This window comes from Cebus imitator, unplaced genomic scaffold (assembly GCF_001604975.1).
Source record: "Cebus imitator isolate Cc_AM_T3 unplaced genomic scaffold, Cebus_imitator-1.0 Scaffold625, whole genome shotgun sequence".
Lineage (NCBI taxonomy): Eukaryota > Metazoa > Chordata > Mammalia > Primates > Cebidae > Cebus > Cebus imitator.
The window spans coordinates 167,847-192,335 of NW_016107940.1; the positions used below are offsets into that span (position 1 = coordinate 167,847).

The 24,489-nt window shown below is 47.1% G+C and overlaps 1 protein-coding gene across 1 annotated transcript in view; it reads left to right on the forward strand.

The window, feature by feature from the left end:
* The window catches only part of MAML1 (mastermind like transcriptional coactivator 1), a 44,269-nt gene extending 26,283 nt beyond the window's left edge, over positions 1-17,986 (forward strand). Inside the window, exons 2-5 of the mRNA XM_017517256.2 lie at positions 6,375-7,790; positions 9,613-9,852; positions 11,896-11,992; positions 14,626-17,986. Of these exons, the coding sequence (XP_017372745.1) occupies positions 6,375-7,790; positions 9,613-9,852; positions 11,896-11,992; positions 14,626-15,605 (2,733 nt within the window). The 3' untranslated portion in view covers positions 15,606-17,986. The remainder of the gene's footprint in view (positions 1-6,374; positions 7,791-9,612; positions 9,853-11,895; positions 11,993-14,625) is intronic.
* Positions 17,987-24,489: the final 6,503 nt, after the last annotated feature.

Here is a 24,489-nt window from a genome sequence, read left to right on the forward strand (position 1 = left end):
AAGATGGTCTTGAACTCCTGACCTTGTGTTCCACCTGCCTCAGCCTCCCAAAGTGCTGGGATTATAGGTATGCTGCTTCCAGCAGCTTTGCTTTTTTAAAAATCTAATAAAAACTTTCTTTTAAAAAAGGTGATGGTCATATGCTAAAACAACATAGAACTATACACATGTATTATACTGATAACAAATTCCTGCGTTTGATATTGTGCTATAATTATGAAAAATACAACCATTGGGGGAAACTGAGTGAAGGGTGCACAGGACCTCTACTATCTTTGCGATTTCCTGTGAAAGTATAATTATTTCAAAAACATTTAAATTAAAAAAGATGATGTGAAAATGTTTCGGCAACAAACTACAGAGTTTTCTGGAAAATGCATTCCTCTGGAACTTACGTTCTCTATGTCATCAACAAGTGGATTCAGTGACAGGAATGAAGCTTACAGTGATCTTTAGTTCTCATAATGCTGTGTTGTTTGCATTCTAAATCAGTGACTGTTCCAAACCAGTAAGACATCTAACCTCTTTAAAAGTTGGAATTTTAGTAGCAGGTTATATTTAGTTGTGTGATTTTTTTTTTCTTTCTTTTTATTATTTTTTTAGTCAACAGGGTCTTTCTCTGTCCCCCAGGCTGTGGTGCAGCGGCACCATCATGGCTCACTGCAGCCTCCCTCCTGGGCTCGAGCGTTCCTCTCACCTCAGCCTCCCAAATAACTGGGACTACAGATGCTCGCTACTGTGCCTGGCTAATTATTTTTTTTAAAGACGGGGTCTCACTATGTTGCCCAGACTGGTCTTGAACTCCTAGATTCAAATGATCCTCCTGCCTATCCTCCTAAAGTGCTGGGGTTTACAGGCATGAGCCACCACACCCAGCCTGTTTTGGTTCCCAGAGAGTTGGGTTTATTTGAGTATGATGTTGTCATGGGAATTTGAAGACAAGGGAATGTGTGAAATCTCTCAGAGTTTGTAGAGTGAAAGAGGGAGAGGACTGTGCTATTTGACTGAAGGACAGAAGAAGGGGAGACTTCTGAAATGATACTAGAAACAACCAACTATAAAAGCAGAAGAGAATGCTTTTATAGAAAAGTGGTAAAGAAAAAGGGAACTTTAAAGATGGAAGGAGGCCGGGTACAGTGGCTCACACCTGTAATCCCAGCCCTTTAGGAGGCTGAGGCAGGAAGGTCGCCTCAGCCCAGGAGTTTGAGACCATCCTGGATAACATAATGAGACCCCTGTCTCTACAAAAAAAAAATAATAATTAGCTAGACATGGTGGCCCGTGTCTGTGGTCCCAGCTGCTCAGGAGGCTGAGGCAGGAGAATCACTTGAGTCCAGGAGTTTGAGGCTGCTGTGAGCTTTGATCACCCACTGTATTCCAGCATGGGCGACAGAGTGAGACCAAGGGCCCAGTGAGGTGGCTCATGGCTGTAATCCTTGCACTTTGGGAGGCTGAGGCAAGTGGATCACCTGAGGTCAGGAGTTCGAGACCAACCTGGCCAACATGGTGAAACCCCATCTCTACTAAAAATACAAAATTAGCTGGACGTGGTAGTACACGCTTAGAAATCCCAGCTGCTCGGGAGGCTGAGGTAGGAGAATCGCTTGAACCTGGGAGGCAGATGTTGCAGTGTGCTGAGATCACACCATTGCACTCCAGCCTGGGCGACAAGAGTGAAACTCCGTCTCAAAATAATAATAATGATAAAGATGGAATTATTAAGTAACAGATGATAAGAGGGAGGGGAAGGACTGAAAATGTGGCCTGCATGTAACAGTAGGAAAATCATTGCTGACCTTGGAGAAAGCAACTCCTCCCTTCCTTTTCCCCACATCCCATCAATTCCCAGATTGGCAAGGAATGTAATCCATATTACCATATATCAAGGGTGCTGGCTCTAAGGGGTGGGAACTGGTAGAGTCTGGCTGACAGGAGGATGACAGAAGAGGTAAAAAAGAGGAGGCAGGAGGAAAAGCCAATTTCCTGATGAATAGGACTAGGAAGCAGCCGTGGCTGCCAGAGCATAAGGAGCACTGATAAGAGAACCACACCTGTCCTTAGTAGCTGTGTCTCAGCGCAGAGTGGAAGCATCTAAGTGTAGTCATTTTTATGATGAGTTTGGCCACAAGCATGCTGGGATTGCAGCAATGGGTAGCTGAAGAAGGAGGAAGAGGAGACTAGGTGAAGGATTATCCTTCCTATAAGGCTAGCACGTGGGTGAGAGACTAACACGATGCTGTTTAGGAGTCCACAAAGTGTGGCCAGCTCCAGCTTGATTCAGAGCCGTGGTGGTAGCCTGGAACCCCTCTCCCAGAGCGGAGGATAGCACCAGGGGAGTGTGGCCTCCCAGGGAGGGAGCTGGCACAGGCTAGAATGGGAGTTAGGTCAGCAGAGTATCTTGGTTTAATGCTGAGCACACGTGGTTCTCCAGCCGACCACGAGCATCTGGTTATATTATCTCCCAGGACTGGGTCTTCCTGTACACCACAGAAACTCTTCAGTAGTTACAACAGGAACCTTTGAGCTGAGTGTTAAAACACTCGCTCTGGCTGGGCACGGTGGCTCACGCCTGTAATCCCAGCACTTTGGGAGGCCGAGGCGGGTGGATCACGAGGTCAACAGATCAAGACCATCCTGGTCAACATGGTGAAACCCCGTGTCTACTAAAAATACAAAAAATTAGCTGGGCATGGTGGCGCGTGCCTGTAATCCCAGCTACTCAGGAGGCTGAGGCAGGAGAATTGCCTGAACCCAGGAGGCAGAGGTTGCGGTGAGCCGAGATCGCGCCATTGCACTCCAGCCTGGGTAACAAGAGCGAAACTCCGTCTCAAAAAAAAAAAAAAAAAAACACTCGCTCTGAAGGAAGAGACCCCCACAAACAGGCTTTGTGTGAACAACATGGCTGTTTATTCACCTGGGTGCAGGCAGGCTGAGGCCGAAAAGGGCATCAGTGGAGGGCAATGGGATAGGAGTTAGTTTTATAAGTTTGGGGTAGGCAGTGGAAAGTTACAGACGTTACAGTTGGCGGTTTTTTTGCGGGCTGGAAGGGGGTCGTAGGTTTGCAAGCTGGGAGTGGGTCCTAGGGTGTAGAGTCATGAGGTTGGCCAAGCTTGGTTACAAAGTCCAACGGCCTTGTCAGTTGAGGCCGGAATAAGAAACAATAGAAGAATATCTCAGGTTAGTTTGATCGTTTCTTCCAGGAACTCCTCTGGGGTGTACATGCAGGTCACAGAGATTACCATGCCGTTCATGGCATCTTACACTGAGCACACAGAAGTACCAGATGTGCTGGCATTAGGCTCCTGTATTGATAAATGGCAGCCAGTCTAGTATTGCTTTATGGCACCTTCTGTGTTTGTTCTTACATAACTTTTAATCTGTTCAGGCTGTTTTCCCATCTTTATTGTAATTCTTGGAGTTTAGGCTCCAAGGCTTACTTATCTTTGCCCTGTGTATCAGACCCTCCTGCAAATGCTCAGGGCTTAAAAATCTGCAGGGACCACCACACTCCACATTCCTATCTCCACCTACATTATTCCAGTTAAATTTTGTGAGTAGTTGAGAAAATGGCCCAGTGTTTCCTTTGGTTAAAAGCAATAGATATTGCAAAATTAAGTTGTTACTTTGGAACTTCTCTGTAGCTGTTTGCATGTTAATATTGAATGAGGGAGTGGTAGCTTTTATAATTGTTAGGGCAAAGAAAGATTGTTTCTAATCTGGGACAACCAGCTGACTCATCAAGTGTCTTGACCCTTTAGATTTCTATCTTTCTTTTTCCCCTAAGGAAAATGGAAAACTGAGCTCCCAGGTTTGCAGATAGCCCAGACCTGGCACTGTGGAACAAAAGAAAATGGTAGAAAAGATGAAAATCAAGGAAATTTTAGCAACTCATTTTTATTTCCTCTGACCATTTAAATAAGTATGAATTTACCTTCCACAAATGAAAACTTTTAAAATAATAGATTTTTAAAGGGTCCATTTTAGGTGCATGATTCCTTTCTACCCCTAGGTGGCAGTAGAAAGCAGAAGAACCTGCATGAAAGTAAAGTAAATGTACTGCAGCTGTGGGGTGGAGTTCCTGAGTCCTAGGATTGTTGCTTACCTCTGCCCTGCAGTTCCATTTGTCAGGCATTCCTGTGATTTTTCTTTTTTTTCAGACCGACTTAGTTACCCATATATGGATTTTTTTAAATACTGACTTGGCTAGATTTATAGAGCACCGTGTAGTCAGCTTTAACAGTTAAGAAATAAGCAAATTTTGATGTGAGGAAAAAGAAGGAACAGAGACATTAGAATTGGGGCTTAGAGGTTGAGAAAATGGTCCTCCCTGGTATCCAGTGGGTAGTCTGCTGTTGAGAACTGATGCCTGTGGAGTTGCCCCAGGTGGGACACCCAGACCAGGATACTTCACCTGAGCTCCTATGGCTGATGTGGAAAGCCAGGTGGCCCTTCTCTGCAGCCAGAGAAGCTAGCACAGAGGGGGTTCCCTGTCTCCTCTGAATCCTGTCTAAAGATAATAATGAGGGCTGTTGACTGGGCGTGGTGGCTCACACCTGTAATCCCAGCACTTTGGGAGGCCAAGGTGGGCAGATCACAAGGTCAGGAGATTGAGACCATCCTGGCTTACACGGTGAAACACTGTTTCCACTAAAAATACAAAAAATTAGCCGGGTGTGGTGGCACATGCCTGTAGTCCCAGCTAGTCGGGAGGCCGAGGCAGAAGAATCGCTTGAACCCAGGAGGCAGACGTTGCAGTGAGCCGAGATCATGCCACTGCACTCCAACCTGGGCAACAGAGCGAGACTATGTCTCAAAAAATATATAATAATGAGGGCTGTCACTTGGAACATTTTCTAATAACATGCTGTAGATGCTTAGGGTTTGTGGGAAGCAGAGATAGTACTAGGGGTGGGGGACAAAGGACAAAAACAGTAATAAAGTAAACACAGGAAAGGAGCAGCATGTGTTCAGAGGCTGAGCATAGGCACCTCCTCTGGGCAGTGGAGTGGAGTCCTGACTGCAGCACGTGCAGCTGGGGAAGTAGTAGAAAGATTCCACCTTCTGTTCCCTTACAATCCCTTCTGGCCTGTTCTCATAATGAAATCGCTGCCCTTGAACTCCCAGAGTACTTACTGTACGGTGCTCTCAGTCCATATCCATGTCTATGTATGTCCCATGTCCTGAAAGCTCACGAGAGGAGAAGCTGCCTTGTTTGTCTTTATGTTCCCCACAGCACTTGTCTCTGGCACAAGGCAGAATCTTATTAAGTGCACTGGCATTAATCCATTGAGGAGGAAATGGGAAGCAGAGTCACAGTGTCAGACCAGACATGATTCTGTTCAAGCGAATAGTCCTGATAAGAAGTAGTGAGGGGCATGGTGGCTCAGCCTGTAATCCCAGCATTTTGAGAGGCTGAATCCGGTGGATCATCTGAGGCTAGGAGTTTATGACCAGCCTGGCCAACATGGTGAAACCCTTCCCTACCAAAAATTAGCCAGGCGTGGTAGTACACATCTGTAATCCCAGCTACTTGGGAGGCTGAGGCATGAGAATTGATTGAACCCGGGAGGCGGAGGTTGCAGTGAGCCAAGATCATGCCACTGTACTGTAGCCTGGGCGACAAGAGCAAGACTCCGTCTAAAACAAACAAAAAAAGAAGTGGTAAGGTTTGTGAGAGTGGAGAGTGGGAGCAGGGGAGTGAAGTTGATGGAGAAGAAGGTGGGACAATAGCAGAATGGCAGAAGCCTGCAAGGCAAGTGAGGAAGCAGCCTGGCCTGGGGAGAAGAGGTAGGCCCAAGAATGTCATGGGCCTGGCCTGCACAGCCAGGTGGAGATGCGATGCCTTTGGGCGGCACCCACCAAGACCTGAGAGAAACTGTGCTCTTCAGGGCTCCTTCAGTTGACAGCAGCAGAAACCCAAGTTAAACCAACTTAAATACAAAAAGGGGTTTGTTGGTTCGCCTAAGTAGAAAGCCCTGGGGGATGGGCGGTCTCAGGTACGACTAGATTCAGGGCTCTGATGTTGTCCTAAAAAATGTATGTGTACCCTCTGGCCTTTTTTTGTTGGCTCTATTCTTGGTCAAACCTTCAAATGGAGATGGCTGTGGGCAGTCTCATGCCTGTGTCCTGCAGAAAGAGGACTGCAAAAGCCCAGGCAGTGATGTGTCACTTTCCCACAGCTGAGCTAGACCCTTCTGACTGGCCAGGTACAGGACTGTCAGGGAAAATGAAGGTGTGGCCCCAGAAGTGGGAGTGTAAACTGTGCAAGAGAATCCACTGGTGAGCATTGCAGGGACATCAGCCCTGGGCTTTTTACTGTCATAAGCAGAGCAAATTCGTATGTATCTAAGTCATACTTTTCGATGTTTTTTTAGCATCTTCATGATACAGTGAAGAGAAATATTGATAGCACAACTTCCCCTCAGAATGGTGATCAACAGAATGGCTATGGGGACCTCTTTCCTGGGCATAAGAAGACTCGCCGGGAGACTCCTCTGGGAGTTGCCGTCTCTTCCAATGGACTGCCTCCAGCCTCCCCGCTCAGTCAGCCTGACAAGCCTTCCGGAGCAGACCCCCTGCAGTCTAGTGGGAAGCATTCTCTGGGGCTAGACTCTCTCAACAAAAAGTGTCTGGCCGACTCAAGCCTCCACTTGAATGGAGGCAGTAACCCCAGTGAGTCCTTTCCTCTGAGCCTGAATAAAGAACTGAAGCAGGAGCCTGTCGACGACCTGCCTTGCATGATCACTGGGACTGTTGGCTCCATATCGCAAAGCAACCTCATGCCAGACCTCAACCTTAACGAGCAGGAGTGGAAGGAGCTCATTGAGGAGCTGAACAGATCGGTGCCCGATGAAGACATGAAGGACCTGTTTAATGAGGACTTTGAGGAGAAGAAGGACTTAGAGTCTTCTGGTTCTGCCACACAAACCCCCTTGGCTCAGGACATTAATATTAAGACAGAATTCTCTCCAGCAGCCTTTGAGCAAGAACAGTTAGGCTCTCCACAAGTGAGGGCCGGGTCTGCAGGGCAGACCTTTCTGGGGCCTTCCTCTGCCCCTGTGAACACAGATTCCCCCAGCCTAGGGGGCTCCCAAACCTTATTCCACACCTCTGGTCAGCCTGGGGCGGACAGTCCCAGTCCAAACCTGATGCCGGCATCAGCCCAGGCCCAGAACGCACAAAGAGCCCTTACAAGTGTGGTATTGCCCAGTCAGGGTCCAGGAGGGGCCTCAGAGCTGTCCTCTGCCCACCAGCTCCAGCAGATCGCTGCCAAGCAAAAGCGTGAGCAGATGCTCCAGAACCCACAGCAGGCCACCCCCGCAGCAGCCCCAGGCCAGATGTCCACTTGGCAGCAGACGGGGCCCTCCCACAGTTCCTTAGATGTCCCTTACCCCATGGAGAAGCCTGCCAGCCCTTCTAGCTACAAGCAAGACTTCACTAACTCCAAACTGCTCATGATGCCTAGTGTGAATAAGAGTTCCCCTCGGCCCGGAGGCCCCTACCTCCAGCCCAGCCATGTGAGCCTGCTGAATCACCAGCCACCGAGTAACTTGAATCAGAACTCCATGAATAACCCAGGGCCCGTGCTGGACTACGGCAATACAAAACCCCTTTCTCATTACAAAGCAGACTGTGGGCAAGGCAGCCCGGGGTCTGGCCAGAGCAAGCCAGCCCTGATGGCTTATCTTCCCCAGCAGCTGTCCCATCTGAGTCACGAGCAGAACTCCTTGTTTCTGATGAAGCCAAAGCCAGGAAATGTGACTTTCCGATCACTGGTTCCATCTGGCCAGGTAAGAATGAGCCTTCACTTTCTTTCCTCTGCTGCAGACACCAGTGAGGTTACTGGCTACTTGGCTATTAGTCGGGTCCCAGGTAGTTGTGGGAAGAGAGAGGATAGTTGCTGTCATCCTTTGCTTCTCTTGGGAGTGGAAATTTATAAAATAAGTTCCCTAACATAACTTGATTTTTGTCTACACGAAGGATTGAGGAATCACCTGCATTTATTCCAGTGTCTCTTTCATGCCATAGGATTTAAATTAAGTAATTTGTGGCAGTGCTTTGCAGATAAAGATTACATTTAATTTGCTTCTTAGAAGCTTAACTTTTTTATTTTTACCACCTTTTAGATCTCCATGTTCAAAATCTCCTAATTTTTTGGTAAGTTTATAACATTTTAGGCACCTGCTTCTCAGCACAGCTCAGCTCTGTGTTACTTCATCATTGTTCTAAAGCCTAGTAGCATCAAATGGCTCCATGGGGTAGAAAATGGCCCTTTGGGTTGTTTCCTGTTTTCCAGTACTGCAGGTAAGCCTGCAGTGAGAACACCTTTGTGTATTTGTAATACCTGCTAAATTTTTACAAATTAAAAAGCCCAGTGCTGGTAATATCATGAGGAAATAGACGCACTCCTGTATTGATGAGAGTGTGTAAATGAGCTCACTGATTTTGGGAAGTCGTTTGACATTAGTATTTGTCACAAGCTGTAAAGTGTTCATATGCATTAACATAGTATACACCCTACAAATTGATCTAAAGAAATAATCCAAAATAAAAGAAAAGGTTATATCCAAGATATTCATTGCGTGGTTATTTCTTTTTATTTTTATTTTTTCCCTTAACATGTGTGCCATTGCAGCGTGGTTATTTCTAATAGCCAGAAACTGTAAGCAGTTTAAGCATCTCCCAGTATTGATAATGCCACTTATTTCAGCCAGTAAGATGTCTCACACCAATAAATACTGCCTGAAGAAAGACTCAGCTGCATAATGAGGGTACTTATCATTTGGATAGTACTGTGCACTTTACGAAGCACTCTCAGTAGCTCTTAAGCTTCTGGTGACTACAGTGAAGAAATTATACTACAGAATCTTAGAATGAATAAGAACTAGAAAGGAGCTCAACAAGTTGAACTGGTTTAAATAATGATTGCTTGCCTTTTCTAAGTTTTCCCCTTTTCTTCAAAATGTCAGTAATGACAAGATAATATTGTGGTAGCCCTTGACATGACTCACTTTTGGTCTTTATATTGGCAGAGAATATCTGTTAAAGTTCTCATGATACTCAGTATTTTTAGAGGATGGCTATTTGACAAAAGCTAAGCAGTCTCTTCCCAGTAAAATGCTTGTACAGATGTACTGTTTCGGGACATTCAAGGATAGCCCCAAATCCAAGGTTTATGCACATGGGACAGAGTGGTCTCCATTGATCAAAGACCCCTTCAAAGTATTCTTCCCCTGTTGGCCCCCTCTGCACTCAGATGTCCTGATAAGCGAGCATTTGTAAGCCTTGATTGCTGCCTAGAACTGTCATGTGCAAATATGAGAGCTTATATATATATATATATGCTTCATGTAAGACCATTCCTTTGTCACTGATGAATCACTGGGAGCAAAAGTAACACATGTGTAGTAATTGTTCATTGCTCAGTGCCTGTATGCTCAGATGTCATCACTTTTGGTCTGTACCCAAACCCTGTGGGATGGTTGTTGGAGGTCAAAAGGGAAGCAGAGACTTGGCTTCAAGAGAGTGAACCTTGAATGAAACTCACTAGGTGAAGCTTATTTGGTCTGATCCGAGCTTAGAGACTTCACAGTCCCTTATCTGTGTTGACAGGAGCAAAACCCTTCCAGTGTCCCTGTGCCAGCCCAGGCTGCCAGTGTTGGGAACCAGTCGCCTGCTGTGTCCGTAGCCAGCTCCCACAACAGCTCCCCCTATCTCAGCAGCCAGCAGCAGGCTGCTGTAATGAAGCAGCATCAGTTGCTTTTGGACCAGCAGAAGCAAAGGGAGCAGCAGCAAAAGCATTTACAGCAACAGCAGTTCCTTCAAAGGCAACAGCACCTTCTGGCAGAACAGGTAAAAAGAAAGGTAGAAGGAAACCACAGCTCCCCACCTTTGCCTGCACCCTGAGTCACTGCTGCAGTCACACCTTCTGCTTGTGCATGTGGATTTGCACTGACTTGCATGCCCGTTAAGAGTGCTTTTAAAAACCTCTTTCCAGGAATGTGGCATTTCTCAAATAGGGGTAGTCTATGTCAGAAGCTCCTTTGTGTCACTTAGTGGAGACTAATGAAGGCAGACTCTGGGGCTAAAACTATTTGTGGAAGGGACATTTTCCCATGTTTCTGGTCGGCGGCTTCCAAGCCACTGAGCCCGCCTGTCTGTCAGTTCACTATGGGGCCAGCTTTGCTGCCACTACAGAGCCTGTTATAAGCCAGAACATGAAGAGGGAAGTGAAGTTGTCCCTGAGGGACACACAGTTCACTCTCATGGTTACGAAGTGTAGTGTGCAAGCACTACAAAGGGTTACAAGTGAGAGTTCTCAAGATTTTAAATTACATCTTTTTTTTTTTTTTTTTTTTGAGACGGAGTTTCACTCATGTTACCCAGGCTGGAGTGCAATGGCGCGATCTCGGCTCACCGCAACCTCCGCCCCCTGGGTTCAGGCAATTCTCCTGCCTCAGCCTCCTGAGTAGCTGGGATTACAGGCACGCACCACCATGCCCAGCTAATTTTTTTTTTTTGTATTTTTAGTAGAGACGGGGTTTCACCATGTTGACCAGGATGGTCTCGATCTCTTGACCTTGTGATCCACCCGCCTCGGCCTCCCAAAGTGCTGGGATTACAGGCTTGAGCCACCACACCCGGCCTTTTTTTTTTTTTTTTTTTTTTTTTAAGGCAGAGTCTCGCTCTGTCACCCAGGCTGGAGTGCAGTGGTGCAATCCCGGCTCACCGCAACCTCCACCTCCCAGGTTCATGCAATTCTCCGGCCTCAGCCTCCCGAGTAGCTGGTATTACAGGCATGCACCACCATGCCCAGCTAATTTTTGTATTTTTAGTAGAGACGGGGTTCCACCATGTTGCCCAGGCTGGTCTTAAACTCCTGACCTCAAGTGATCCACCCATCTCAGCCTCCCAAAGTGCTGGGTTACAGATGTGAGCCACCACGCCCAGCCTTAAATTACATTTTTAAGACATAAGAACTGGCTCTAGAGAGTGAAATTCGTGGAGGACAATCATTGCCTTAGTTCTGCGTTTTAAAAAAGCAGCTTTATTGCAATGTAATTCCAACAACATATACTTCATCCACTTAAGTGAACAATTCAGTCATTTTTAATATATCACAGAGTTTTACAGCCATTACCACAGTCCATCTTCGAACATTTTCATTCCCACAAAACAAATCCCGTATCTATGAGCAGCCATTCTCCCATCCACCAAGCCTCTCCAGCTCCTGGCAGTCACTGGTCTGCTTTCCGTCTCTGTAACTTTGTCTGTTCTGGACATTTTATATTTGTGTTTATATTTATGTTATGTCATATTGGATCATATACTATGTAACAGCAATTCATTCCTTTTGGTAATTAAATAATATTCCATTATATGGATATGCTACATTTTATTCATCTGTTGATAAACATTTGGGTTTCTTGTTTGGGCTGTTATGAGTAATGCTGCTGTGAACATTCATGTACAAGTTTTCTTACAGACATCTGTTTTCATTTTTCTTGGGTAGATACCTGGGAGTGGAATTGCTGGATCATATGATAATTTTTATGTTTAACCTTTGGAAGAACTGTCAGACTTTCCCACAGGCTGTCTCATTTTACATTCCCACCAGTCAGTGTATGAGGGTGCTGATTTCTCTACATCCTCACCAACCACTTGTTATCATCTGACTTTGATTCTGGCCACCCTAGAGGGATGTCATTGTGGCTGTGATTTGCATTTTCAAATGTGATTTGCCCTCCATTTTTTAAAAACTGTTATACCTACCTTTTTAAAAAGCCATTGTTCCCTAGATTGTTTCATAAGTTACTTTTCTCTGACCTTCCTCACTGTGTTTTGGATTTTGTTTCATGTTGGTTTTGTTGTTTTGTTGTTCTTGGCATTTTCCAGGAGAAGCAACAGTTTCAGCGCCATCTGACCCGCCCACCACCCCAGTACCAAGACCTGACACAAGGGAGCTTCCCACAGCAGGTTGGACAGTTCACAGGTAGGGGGTGTCTTCATGAGGAGCAGGGGCAGGGGAGGCCACTGCCTGGTGCTGGTTGAATCCCTGCTGTCTGCCCAGCTCTATGCCTTGACTTCATCAAGCTGCTTGCATTGACTTCATCATATACACCTCTGTTTGCCTAAGGGGCCTGGTTTTCTAGTTATTCCACGGCATCAGGAGAAGAGGGCACAAAGGCAAACCACTAGAACTACCTTTGCCGGGTCCCTGGCTGTACAGTTTTCTGAAGCAAAATCATTTCTGGTTGGAGGACATCTTATCAACAGGAAATGGCTTCTGTAATTCTTAAGAAAGTTCTTTGCTTCTGCCTCATGTGTCTTCAAAAAATGACTCTCCTATCTTCCAGATAAGGACTTAATGCACTTGCGTGGCCTTTTGCTTCTTTCTCTCCTCCTGCCTGCTTACTTGAGAATCACAGAGGGCAGCATCACTAGTAGACAGTTGGCCAGGAAAAGGTAGGAAACACACTTGAGTCAGCTGTCGCCTCTGAGATGTGCCAGGGAACTTCATAGGCCATCCCTCCAGAAATGCACAGAGATTTCAGGGGATAGATACAGTAAGCTCTGGTCTGCCCCACCTTCTAGCTCCTCTGAGAACATCTTAGAAACCTCTGTTTTTCCTGGGCTGGGCGTGGTGGATCACGCCTGTAATCCCAGCACTTTGGGAGGCTGGGGTGGGCAGATCACAAGGTCAGGAGTTCGAGCCCAGCCTGGCCAATATGGTTAAACCCCATCTCTACTAAAAATATTAAAATTAGCTGGGCGCGTGATGATGTGTGCCTGTAATCCCAGCTACTCGGGCCTGAGACAGGAGAATCGCTTGAATCAGGGAGTCAGAGGTTGCAGTGAGCCAAGATCATGCCACTGTGCTCCAGCCTGGCAACAGAGTGAGACTCTGTCTCAAAAAAAAAAAAAAAAAAAAGAAACCTCTGTTTTTCCTTATTTGGGACCTTGCTATAAAGGGTCCCAGAGAGACTGACCACAGCTGTGTGTCCTAGAGGAGACTAAGTGAAGTTTATGTTTGTGCTACCTGCGGTTGAAATCTGTAGGCATCTCAGAAGCGTGGGCCTGACCCGTGTTTCCTGCCTTCAAACCCATCTGACATTTTGTGGATTATTAATGGGAATGAAGTAGACTGTTTCAGCTCTCCTCTTTTCCTCACCCCAATTTTTGTTTTTGTTGGTTGAGACAGAGTCTTGCTCTGTAGCCCAGGCTGGAGTGCAGTGGTACAATCTCGACTCATTGCAACCTCCACCTCCTAGGTTCAAGCAATTCCCCTGCCTCAGCCTCCCGAGTAACTAGGATTACAGATGCCTGCCACCACACCCAGCTAGTTAGTAGAGACAGGGTTTTCACTATGTTGGCCAGGCTGGTCTCAAACATCTGACCTCATGATCCACCGGCCTCAGCCTCCCAAAGTGCTGGGATTACAGACGTGAGCCACTGGCCTGGCCCCTATTTTTATTATGTAGTTACTGGTAGAGAGGAGGAAGAACAAAGTACTGAGTTGTGACCAGTCCCTGATCAATGACTCTCCTACCCACAAAACCTATTTCAATTAATGGTGTTGCTATGTGTCCACTGCTTAAGCCAGGAGGCCTAGACAGCAGTTCCCTGAGCACGAGGGCACTTTGTGTCTCATCCTTTGCTGTCTCTCCAGCACAGCACTTGCCACAGAGTGGGTACTCAGTGAAGATCTGGTAATTTCCTGTGGCAACTCCTCCCTTGGCCATCTTGTCATTTCATGGTATAAACAGTTTGCCATAAGATGTTATATTATCTGGCGAGATGTTGTCACACAGTCTTGTGCCTCTATCCCCCATTCCCACATGGTCTGCCCTCCCTCATCTCCATGACTGAAAAGCCTCTCCCCAGCATGGTCTCAATAGCACTCTCAGTTAGCCATTGTTAAGCCTTACAACCCCGTTCTTCACACAGCATCCACAGCTCTTCCCTATCTGGCCAGGACCAGCTCTTCCATTTTGTCTCTAAACCACCTGGCCACTGTCTCCATACCCTGGCCATGGCCTGTCTCTGAAAGTTCCCCACATAGATGCCTTTTTCTGACTCTGCCTTTGCACACTCTTGCCTAGAATGCTCTTTTCCCCAAACTGTTAAATTGCTAAACTTCTGCACCTTTAAACCCAGTGGATTCATCACCATCTCTCTGAATCCTTCCCCAAGGCTTCTCAGATGCCAGGGCTTCTGGCCTGTACCTTGCAGCCTGCTGGCTAGGTGTGCCCCATCAGGCCACATCGTGCCCTGTACTAACTTTGCCTCCCAGAGGCAGATCTGGTGTTGGGTCCACCTTAGAGTCCCCAGTGCCTACCACAGGGCCCCCACAGAGCAGAAATGTCGTGGGTGCTTGAAAGTCAAATGAAGCAGTATACTGGCTTTCCCGCCCCTGGGGATTTGCCCTTCCTCTGTGCCTTTCTGAACCCTATCATTGTTTCAGAGACCAGGCCTCCATTCCATTAGAGGCTTTCTGCCCCTGCTGCCCCTGGGGCCCTCTTCCCAGTGTGCTGTGACCGTGAGACTTCTAGTGCTGCAACTCGGGTCTCAGAGGGACCCAGTGGTGGTCGAGTCTTGACTGCCAGACTCTTCTCTGTCTTGTAGGGTCCTCTGCTGCCGTGCCCGGCATGAACAACTTGGGTCCGTCCAACTCCAGCTGTCCTCGAGTGTTCCCTCAGGCTGGAAATCTGATGCCAATGGGCCCTGGACATGCTTCAGTTTCCTCTCTCCCCTCAAACTCGGGCCAACAGGACCGGGGTGTGGCCCAGTTCACTGGCTCCCAAAACATGCCTCAGAGCAGTCTCTATGGCATGGCTTCTGGCATAACCCAGATAGTTGCCCAGCCCACGCCACAGGCCACCAATGGACATGCCCACATTCCACGGCAGACCAGCGTGGGCCAGAACACCTCCGTCTCTGCTGCCTATGGGCAGAACTCTCTGGGAACCTCTGGCCTCTCCCAGCAGCACAATAAGGGGACCCTGAACTCTGGTTTAACCAAGCCACCGGTCCCAAGGGTGTCACCAGCCATGGGAGGCCAAAATTCCTCCTGGCAGCATCAGGGAATGCCGAACCTGAGTGGCCAGACCCCAGGGAACAGCAACGTGAGTCCCTTTACTGCAGCTTCCAGTTTCCACATGCAGCAGCCCCACCTGAAAATATCCAGCCCGCAGTTCTCCCAGGCAATGCCCAACAGGCCCATGGCTCCCATGAGCTCAGCAGCTGCGGTGGGGTCCTTGCTGCCCCCAGTCAGTGCACAGCAGAGGACCAGCGCCCCTGCCCCAGCACCACCCCCAGCAGCTCCTCAGCAGGGCTTGCCTGGCCTGAGCCCAGCAGGGCCTGAGCTAGGGGCTTTTAGCCAGAGCCCCACCTCACAGATGGGCGGCCGAGCGGGGCTACACTGCACCCAGGCCTACCCTGTGCGGACTGCGGGCCAGGAGCTGCCTTTTGCCTACAGCGGGCAGCCAGGTGGCAGTGGGCTGTCTAGTGTGGCTGGACACACTGACCTGATTGACTCCCTGCTGAAGAACAGGACTTCAGAGGAGTGGATGAATGATTTGGACGACCTGTTAGGCTCTCAGTAATGGAGGGATTTGTAGTGTTTTTAGTGTTTATTCATCCTATATTTTTATTCTCAGATTCAAAGACAGAGCAACTACTTTGGACCAAAAGCCCATGGCCTGTGGAGCTGGGCAGGTAGAGTCTAAGCTCCAGGTGAGGCCTGGCCCTGGGCAAGGTCTGTGGCTGCACAGCCCTCAGGCCAGCAGTTGCAGTCCATCGGGCTGGCCCCAGCCCATCTGCTGGTATCAGTACCTGGTGTTGGGACAGCAGGTTAGGGTTCTAAAGGTGGTTTTCTATCCAAATGACCAAAAAACCAACAGTAACAACAGTGAAAACCCACAATATCATGCTTTTAAAACTCTGTGCCATCATAGTGATTTTTATCCAAGATTTCTCCACTTACCCCAGTGCTGGGGACAAGTCTTTGTTGAAACTTTATATAGCAGAATTATTTGCAATTTGTAGCATAGAAAAGATTTTTAAAATTTTTTACAGGTTTTTAAACAGATTAGGATAGGTGATGGTTTAAATCAATTAAGTGGCATTGGAAACCTAGGGTTTCCTTTTGATTAAGAGCCTTTTTTGTTTCTGCTCTTTGTCAGCTTTCAGGGGAGAAGGAGGCCACTGGAAAATTATTTCCGTAAGTGCAGGCTGTTGACTGTGTATGCCAAAAAGGGACAGAAGGCGTATGATAGCAGGTCTGGTGACACAGCTAGGGTCTTCCTAGCAGCTCCTCCTCCCTCCCAAGCCCCCAGGAATCCCTTCCTCCCATGTCCTGGCAGCAGGACCCAAGGCTACACATGGAAGGTAGACATGCAGGTGTCCTGGAGTCTTATGCTTCCCTACCTTCTGCAGTTTCTCCGAACATGTATGTTGCCCATGGTGGGAGCGTGGTCACTGTGTAGTTGTGCACAAATGTCTTTCCTTTCACCGTGCCTCTCCTTCCTCTCTGCAACCTAAATGGAAAATAATTATTTGCTACATTGGAGGGGGAAAGCAAGAGTCTTAGAATTCCTAAGGGAACCGTAGCATAAAGGTTTTGGGAAAGGAGGCCGCAGGCCGGCCCACAGGAAGCAACTCCACTTTGTTTGACAACTTCTGCCATTCCCATGTCAGATGACTTGCACTTTTTAAAGAGATTGCTTTATAACACTAAGACATCCTTTCTAAAGATTCAAGTGGACTTGACTAAGCTGAGGGTCTGCAAAATAGAATATGACATGTGAGCTGTTGGTGGAAAACAAAGATGGAGGAAGCACTTCCCCATAATGAAAGTGAAGTGGTAAGCATAGGGTGAGACCCTTTTACACAGAATGGTGGAAAGAAAAGAGAATGCTGGAAAGTGGCTTAGATGCCAAGTGTTCTATGAGAAACTGCAACCCCATTTTTATTTCCCTGGAGTCTCCAAATGGATCATTCAGGAGTATCTATTCTATGTGAAGAATTGAGCCAAGGAAAATATTCACGCAACCAGCCTGAGTCACGTTGAGGGGACAAGAGGTTGTACACACATTGGTAGTTATTTTGCACCAGCAGTGCCTTTTTCACTGGGGGTACTTGGACCCTCAGATCTTCTCTAAGAGCCATTTGCCACCCCAGGTGGTATGTGGGCCATTTCTCCTTAAAACACCTTCCCTACCTTTCCCATGTATTCAGTTTAGCTCTCAAAGAAGTGGTAAATCATAAAGCCAGTGAAGATTCCACCCTCTGAGTGAGTTCCCCAATCTGAAGGGGAAGAGGGTTCCCTCAGTGGCTTTTCTCCCAAAAATCAGCTGAAGGCTGGTTATGGATCCTTGTTCCTCTCCTGACCCCCTCTGGCTGCTGTCACATCTCCCACCCCTGTCCCCCAGGGCTTGACAGCCCTGCACTCTGCCTTAGTCCTGGGGCCAGCGACACAGTGGGCTCCTCACTTGCTGCAGTGTCATAGCAATAAAATGTGATTCTTGGGGTCCCCCCAGGGAGCTGCCCATGGCTTTATTTATGAATCTGGTTTTTGGGAGTCAGGGGAGGAGATGACTTTGCTTCTGTGCACAGCCCCGTCTTCCAGGAGCCACAACTCAGAAGAAAAGGGTGCTCAGACTTTTGTTATACACATTTGCTTTGTGTAAATAAATGTTTACAATTTTATATGAAAGATGGAATAAGCGCTAGAGCTTCCAACTGTATATTTTTTACTTTTATAGATTTTAAAACTATGATCCTTTATATATGTGTTTTGGGGGAGCTATGATAAGTTTTATGGAAAACGGTTGATATTGTTAACTTTTTATTGTCATCAAAAGTGCATAAAAGTCCTATTAATCCCCATATTCTTCTACTGCCCTTAACTCTGGTATACACCAAAAAGAAATCTTTACTTTCTTTGTTTTATCATTATAAAAATAAAGTATTTTGCTAGAATGGACACAGCCTTTGTATTTGACATCACCTGGGATCTGCTGGCAGAAGTTTGGGGTTGGTTTTCTTTTGTAATTTAGCTGCTTGCTTTTTTCCCCCCCACAACGAACATCATATGCTTTGCTTTTCTTGTTTTCTTTTATTTTATTTTTTAAAGAAATGCTTATTGAGTCATAGATTTAGCTGCTTTCTTATTAGAGATTGTTGGGTGGGAGCTGGTTTGGTTAAAGCCTCAGAGGAGCTTCTGTTATCTGCTGATAGATAATACATTAGAGCAAGCATCACCCCAAGAACGCAGCCTGACCCCTGGGACTCAGGCGTCTGTGCAGCTGATGGAGGGGAGGTGGACCGGGTGACTGTGCTGTCTTAGCTGCTGGGTGCTTCTCGTGCTTCATGTAGAACCCATAGATTTGCCCCCGAAGTCTGTCTGCTCCATGTCCTATTTAGTTTCTCTTCGGCATAGAGCTTGGTTTTCCCTTTTTTATCGTAAGAATGGTGTCCTCTGCCATGTCACACTGTGAAAGGGGACCAGATGGAGCCTGGACCAAAAGGGTGAGTGGAGCCTCTCACCTGAGAACTCTTGCTGCTCTGCTTTGCTGGGAGCAGGGAACAGGGCAGCCTGGGAGATGCCAGAGTTCCTCAAAGGGCAGAGAAGAACGGCCTTTAGGGGTCCACAGCAAGGAAACATACCACAATAGACTCAGAAAGCTAGGTTACGCTAATAAAAAGGGGAAGACATCTGTGACACACAGGAGAAACAGTGTTCGTGGCCTTGCCATAGAAAGCACAGTAAGGGAGGAAAACCCCAGAGACTGAAGTCTTGCTTGCTAAGAATGCACGTTATGTCCCCTGATCCAAGAACTTAGCCAAGAACAAAAGTGAGTGGCTCAGCCTGTGAGATGCATGGCACTTAGCAGGACTCAATGCTGACTGCAGTATGAGAGGCTGGCTGCTGTATGATTTTTTTGTGGGAAGAAATTTTGCAGAAGTTATCAAGCTCCTTAAAATATTCGTGCTGTGGGCTGGACGCAGCAGCTTATGCCTGTAATCCCAGCATTTTGGGAGGCTGAGGCGGGCAGATCACAAGGTCAGGAGTTCAAAACCAGCCTGGCCAGTGTGGTAAAACCCCATCTCTACTAAAAATACAAAAAGTAGCTGGGTGTGGTGGTACGCACCTGTGGTCCTAGCTACTCAGGAAGCTGAGGCAGAAGAATTGCTTTAACCCAGGAGGCGGAGGTTGCAGTGAGCCAAGATTATACCATTGCACTCCAGCCTGGGTGACAGAGCGAGACTCCATCTCAAAACAACAAAATGTTCATGCTGTGTCTGCCTCGGTAGTTGCAATTCTGAGAAGCCATCCTCAAAAATGATTCTGGGTACAGAAAAAAGTACAGTAGTGGTTTTTACAGTCGCAGAAAACTGCTGTTTACAATCGCAGAAAATTAGGAGACACTAAACTGCTGCCATAGGGGATTGGTTACATGAACTGGTATTTCCACTCCATGAGATAGGATGCAGCTGTTTAAAATATTTATGAAGGTTTCAGGCATAGTCATTTGGAATAATGGTTCTGTTGGGGCTCTTAACTTTCAAGCTAATAGAAAAGAAATCTGGCTAATATAACCCTATGAATTATCTCCCCACAGCCCATTTTTAAGGTTCCCAATAACTTTCTGAATCAAAGGAGATGCTGGACAGCCAGGCCACAGTAGTGGCAAGGGCCAGGCAGTTTCAGGTCCCTGCAGCCTGCCACCACCCCAAGTCTGTTTGAGTCACCAGCCAGGCTTGCAGGACTAGGTAAGGGACAGTTCACTCAGCAAATGTTTAGGGAGTACCTGCTGCACCTAAGCATTGCCCTAGAGGCAGGAGATCTGACAGAAATTGCGGCAGTTACAGGAAGGCAAGGTCCCTGCACCGCAGAGCTCACGGTCTCATGGGAAGGAGCCATCATAGAGGTCAACCAGATGACCTCAGAGAAGTAAGTGTTAGGGAGAAACTAAAGCTGGATAATGAGATAGAGGGCAGTGGGGCTGCAGAGGATGGGGTGGGCCACAGACTACTGTAGACGTGGTAGCAGCGTAGGTCTCTAAGAAAGTGACACATAACAGAAGCCTAATTACAGCACATTGGGAGGCCAAGGTGGGAGGATCACTGAGACCAGCCTGGGCAACATAAACCCTGTCTCTGTTTAAAAAAAAAAAAAAAATATATATATATATATATATATATATATATAGTTAGGCATGGTAGCACACACCTGTGGTCCCAGCTACTCAGGAGGCTGAGGTGGGAGAATCACTTCAACCCAGGAGTTTGAGGCTGTAGTGAGCCATGATCAACCCACAGAAAACAAGCCGGGGCAGAAGAAACCCCGCCTCAAAAAAAAAAAAAAAAAAAGTGCTTTTAACAGGGGGGAGTGCTGAGGAGTAAGTCAGATGCCTGCACACGTGTTAAATTTAAAAGCAGGCCAGATGCATGGCTCACACCTATAATCCCAGCACTTTGTGAGGCCGAGGCAGGTGGATCACCTGAGGTCAAGAGTTCAAGACCAGCCTGGCCAACATGGCAAAACCCCATCTCTACTAAAAATACAAAAATAATCTGGGCGTGGTGGCACGCACCTGTAGTACCAGCTACTTGGGAGGCTGAGGCAGGAGAGTCGCTTGAACCTGAGAGGTAGAAGTTACAGTGAGCTGAGATCGTGCCACTGCACTCCAGCCTAAGCAACAAAGCTAGACTTTGTCAAAAAAAAAAAAAAGACCCACAAATTTAAAAGCAAGCAATATGCCACTGCATTGAGTAAGAGAGTGGCTCTTTCCATTGTCCAGGTGTCTGTGAGCTGCAGGGAGCCTGCAGTGCAGCCCTGCACTATTGTGAAACCTCTGCCAGCCTGGGCAAAGCTTGCCCACCTGCCTAGCCCAACCCCAGAAGATGCCCAAGATAAGTTGAGGACAAGCTCCGGGGGTCTCTTGTTTGCCCCTGGAGTTGGATGCTGCCTGCAGGCCAGCCAACTGATGCCTGGAGCTGGCAATGTGGCTCTAAATCTGTTGAAAGATGCAACAGAGTTTTTTTTTTTCCAAGTTACAAAAATTATTTATTTTTCTAAAGTAAATCTATCATGCCATTTGTATAGTCAAGCTGGACTAATTAGGCACATTTATTTGGATTTTAAAACTGTTCTCCAAGAAATTATTGCATTACTGGCGGACAGTAGAGATTCAAAGAATCACAAATAATGCCCCCTAGCAAACAAAATTATGTACCTTTCTTTCTCTTTTATTTTGCTTTTCCTTTTCTTAGACAAACCAGTTGAGTACTGTTTAACTTTTGCTGAAGCTCAAGCCCTGGGTCAGTTTTGTTTGAATATTTCTGTTGTCATGCAGATTGTCAGCATGGTCCATAATTATGAAGAGTCCCTAAGATTTGCAAGCTCTGTGGTCTAGACTTCCTTTCAAGTTTACTTGATGACACAGAGTGCCGTAGCCCTCTGGTGAGGTTTGCAGGCCTTTTTTTTTTTTTTTTTTTTTTTTTGCATTTTCACTGAAGCATTTATTATGCAAGATAGGAAGGACCAAGATGCACACTTGGTCCAAAGCTAGTGGCTGAACTTAAGTGTTCCAGGCACTGCCCTGGCCAGCACAAGAGATGGTGAGTAGGGACAAATTTTCTTTACTGGACCTTTCCCCCTTTTGCATTCAAGCAGTTGATGTCCTGGCCACTCTTCAGATTGGCTTTACTTAGGCTTCAGGGTTAATTTGCTCTTTGCATGGTTGCAGTAAGCTGAGCTGCAGAATTTAGCTAGTGCATGAAAACCATTTCATGGAAGTTGGGGGAGAGAACTTAAGACTCCCACCCAAAACAGAAACCAGCATCACAAGGGCAGAATTCAAGGATCCATCAGCCTGTCAATCTTCTGGGAAGAGTAACCTACATTATGAAGAACTAGGTGCCATCTGCTGCAAAAGCAAACAAATGCAGTAGCTTGCCTGCTTGGGGCAGGGCTGCAGAACTGACTAAATCCAAGATTTCCACACTTTAAGCAACCTTGAGCAAGCCCTGACCACATGGGCTGTAATGAGGAGCAGCAGGCCATGTTAGATTGCTATGTGAGGTCAATGCAGAGGCCTCCACTTTTCCTTGTGCCTGGAAAGCAGAACTTTACAAGACTGAAGAAGAAAAACTGGAATTTTGCATCCTTACTAAGTTAAGATCTAACTACCTTTTATGTAGCAGAGAGAAATGCTTGCCGACTGCTTTTGGATTTATTACTACTGATACCATTTATCATCATGAATGTTAAAGTTCTAGGCTGGTTCTATACTCATAACAATATTAGTTTGTATAATGCAAGACAAGAGTCCAACCACATGCAGAATCTTCAAGAGCTATAGATACTGCCATCCAACCTACTTATGTTATGTTATGCCTAGAGCTAGAGGCCTAAGGAAGTCCTAGTCCCCAAGTAGTAAAAAATTTAAATCTTGGCTGGGCGTGGTGACTCATGCCTGTAGTCCCAGCACTTTGGAAGGCCAAAGCAGGAGTATTGCTTGAGCCCAGTATTTTGAGACTAGCAGGGCAACATGGCGAGACCCCATCTCTACAAAAAATTAGGCAAGCGTGGTGACACATGCCTGTAGTCCCAGCTACTAGGGAGGCTGAGGTGGGAGGCTAGCTTGAGACTGGGAGGTCGAGGCTGCAGCAAACCATGATGGTACCACTACACTTCAGTCCAGGTGACAGAGTGAGACACTGTCTAAAAAATGAAAAAAATTAAATCTTGCTTGGCATGGTGGCATTTGCTTGTATTCCCAGCTATGCAGGAGACTGAAAAGGGACGATTGCTTGAAGCCAGGAGTTTGAGGCTGCAGTGAGCTATGATTTTACCTGTGAACAGCCACTGTACTCTAGCCTGGGCAACATAGCAACACTTTCTTTTTTTTTTTGAGATGGTCTCACTATGAATTGCTCAGGCTGGAATGCAGTGGTGTGATCATGGCTCACTGCAGCCTGGACCTCCTGGGCTCAAGCACTCCTCCCACCTCAGCCTCCCCAGTAGCTAATTTTTTTTTATTTTTTGTAGAGACTAGGTCTTACTATGTTGCCCAGGCTGGTCTCAAAATACTGGGCTCACATGAGCCTCCCGCCTCAGTCTCCCAAAGTGTTGGGAATACAGGCATCAGCCAGCCAACTCTGTCCCTTAAAAAATTAAAAAGATAAATCTGTGGCTTCTTTTTTATTCTTGCTTGTGCAGTAACAGGGACTTTCCTTAAACTTTGCAGCTGTCTGTCATTCCTTGCATTTAACTTACTCTATCTGATTGATTCTGGATTCTCCTCCCAGGGTTCACTTCTTAGTAACCCTATGGTATTATAGGAATATTAGAGCAGGAGAACAAGGTGAGTCTAAGCCCAAGTCTGCCACTGCTAACCAGGTAGGGGAACCCTCTGCCTATCCCAAAGCAGGGAGATTGGACCACACTGAGTGGACAGTCACAGAAGCTGGGATACACCCAGATACCTTTCGGGATTGGAGACCCTTTTCCAGGAGCGTTGGACACTCACTGTTAGCAGCTGCTGCCAGCCCACAGCTGACTTTCTGGGAATTGTGTTCAGTGGAAGGGAGCTGCCCAAGGTTATGCCTTCCTCTAGGGGCAGCCCATGTCTGGAGACTTGTCAATATGGGAGTATGGAGACCCAACTCCCTTGCCTTAATTTGGGACATCTCCAAAAAGCCGTCCCAGCTCCATCACACCCTTGCTGTCGGCTGAGGCCTATGCTGCATCTGTGTCTCAGTTCCGTCTCTCGCCGGCCCAATCCAGCGGCCCTTGCCCACTTATAGGTGGTGCTGATGCCTTTCAAAGTTTGCTTTGGGGCACCTGGCTCGAGAGAGTTGGTGCAGGAAGTGGTCTCCGGAAGCTGACCTTAAGCTGGCTGGCTGCTGGCTGCTGGCCATGATGACCAGTGGCAAGTGGGACGGCTGTTAAACGTGCACCTTGACGACACCAGGGCAGGACACTGGGGAAGGGAACAGAGTACCCTGGGCCTTTGGGAAGTGTAAGTGGAGGAGTGACTGTGACCTTGAAAGAGATGTTGCTGGGGCTATCGGTGATACCTTGGAGAAAGGCAATAAAAAGCTGACCATGATTAATCACCAGAAAAGGCACAATGTGAGATCCATTAGAGGCCTCCTTGGCAGCCAGGCAAAAGGGTGGCCAAAGCTGAGGGGATCAGGCACAGGATTGTTATTAAGGCATCAGAGCTCCAAAAGGGTTGAACTTTCAACTTTGCCAAGTCTGCCATACTAAAGTCATTGTCCTAGTTAAGAATGTGGGACCCTGACATGGGGATGCAGACATCTGGATCGATACTCTAGAAAATGTGGGCCGGGTGCAGTGCCTTACATCCGTAGTCCCAGAACTTTGGGAGGCTAAGGTGGATGGATCATGAGGTCAGGAGTTCGAGACCAGCCTGGCCAATATGGTGAAACCCCATCTCTACTAAAAATACACAA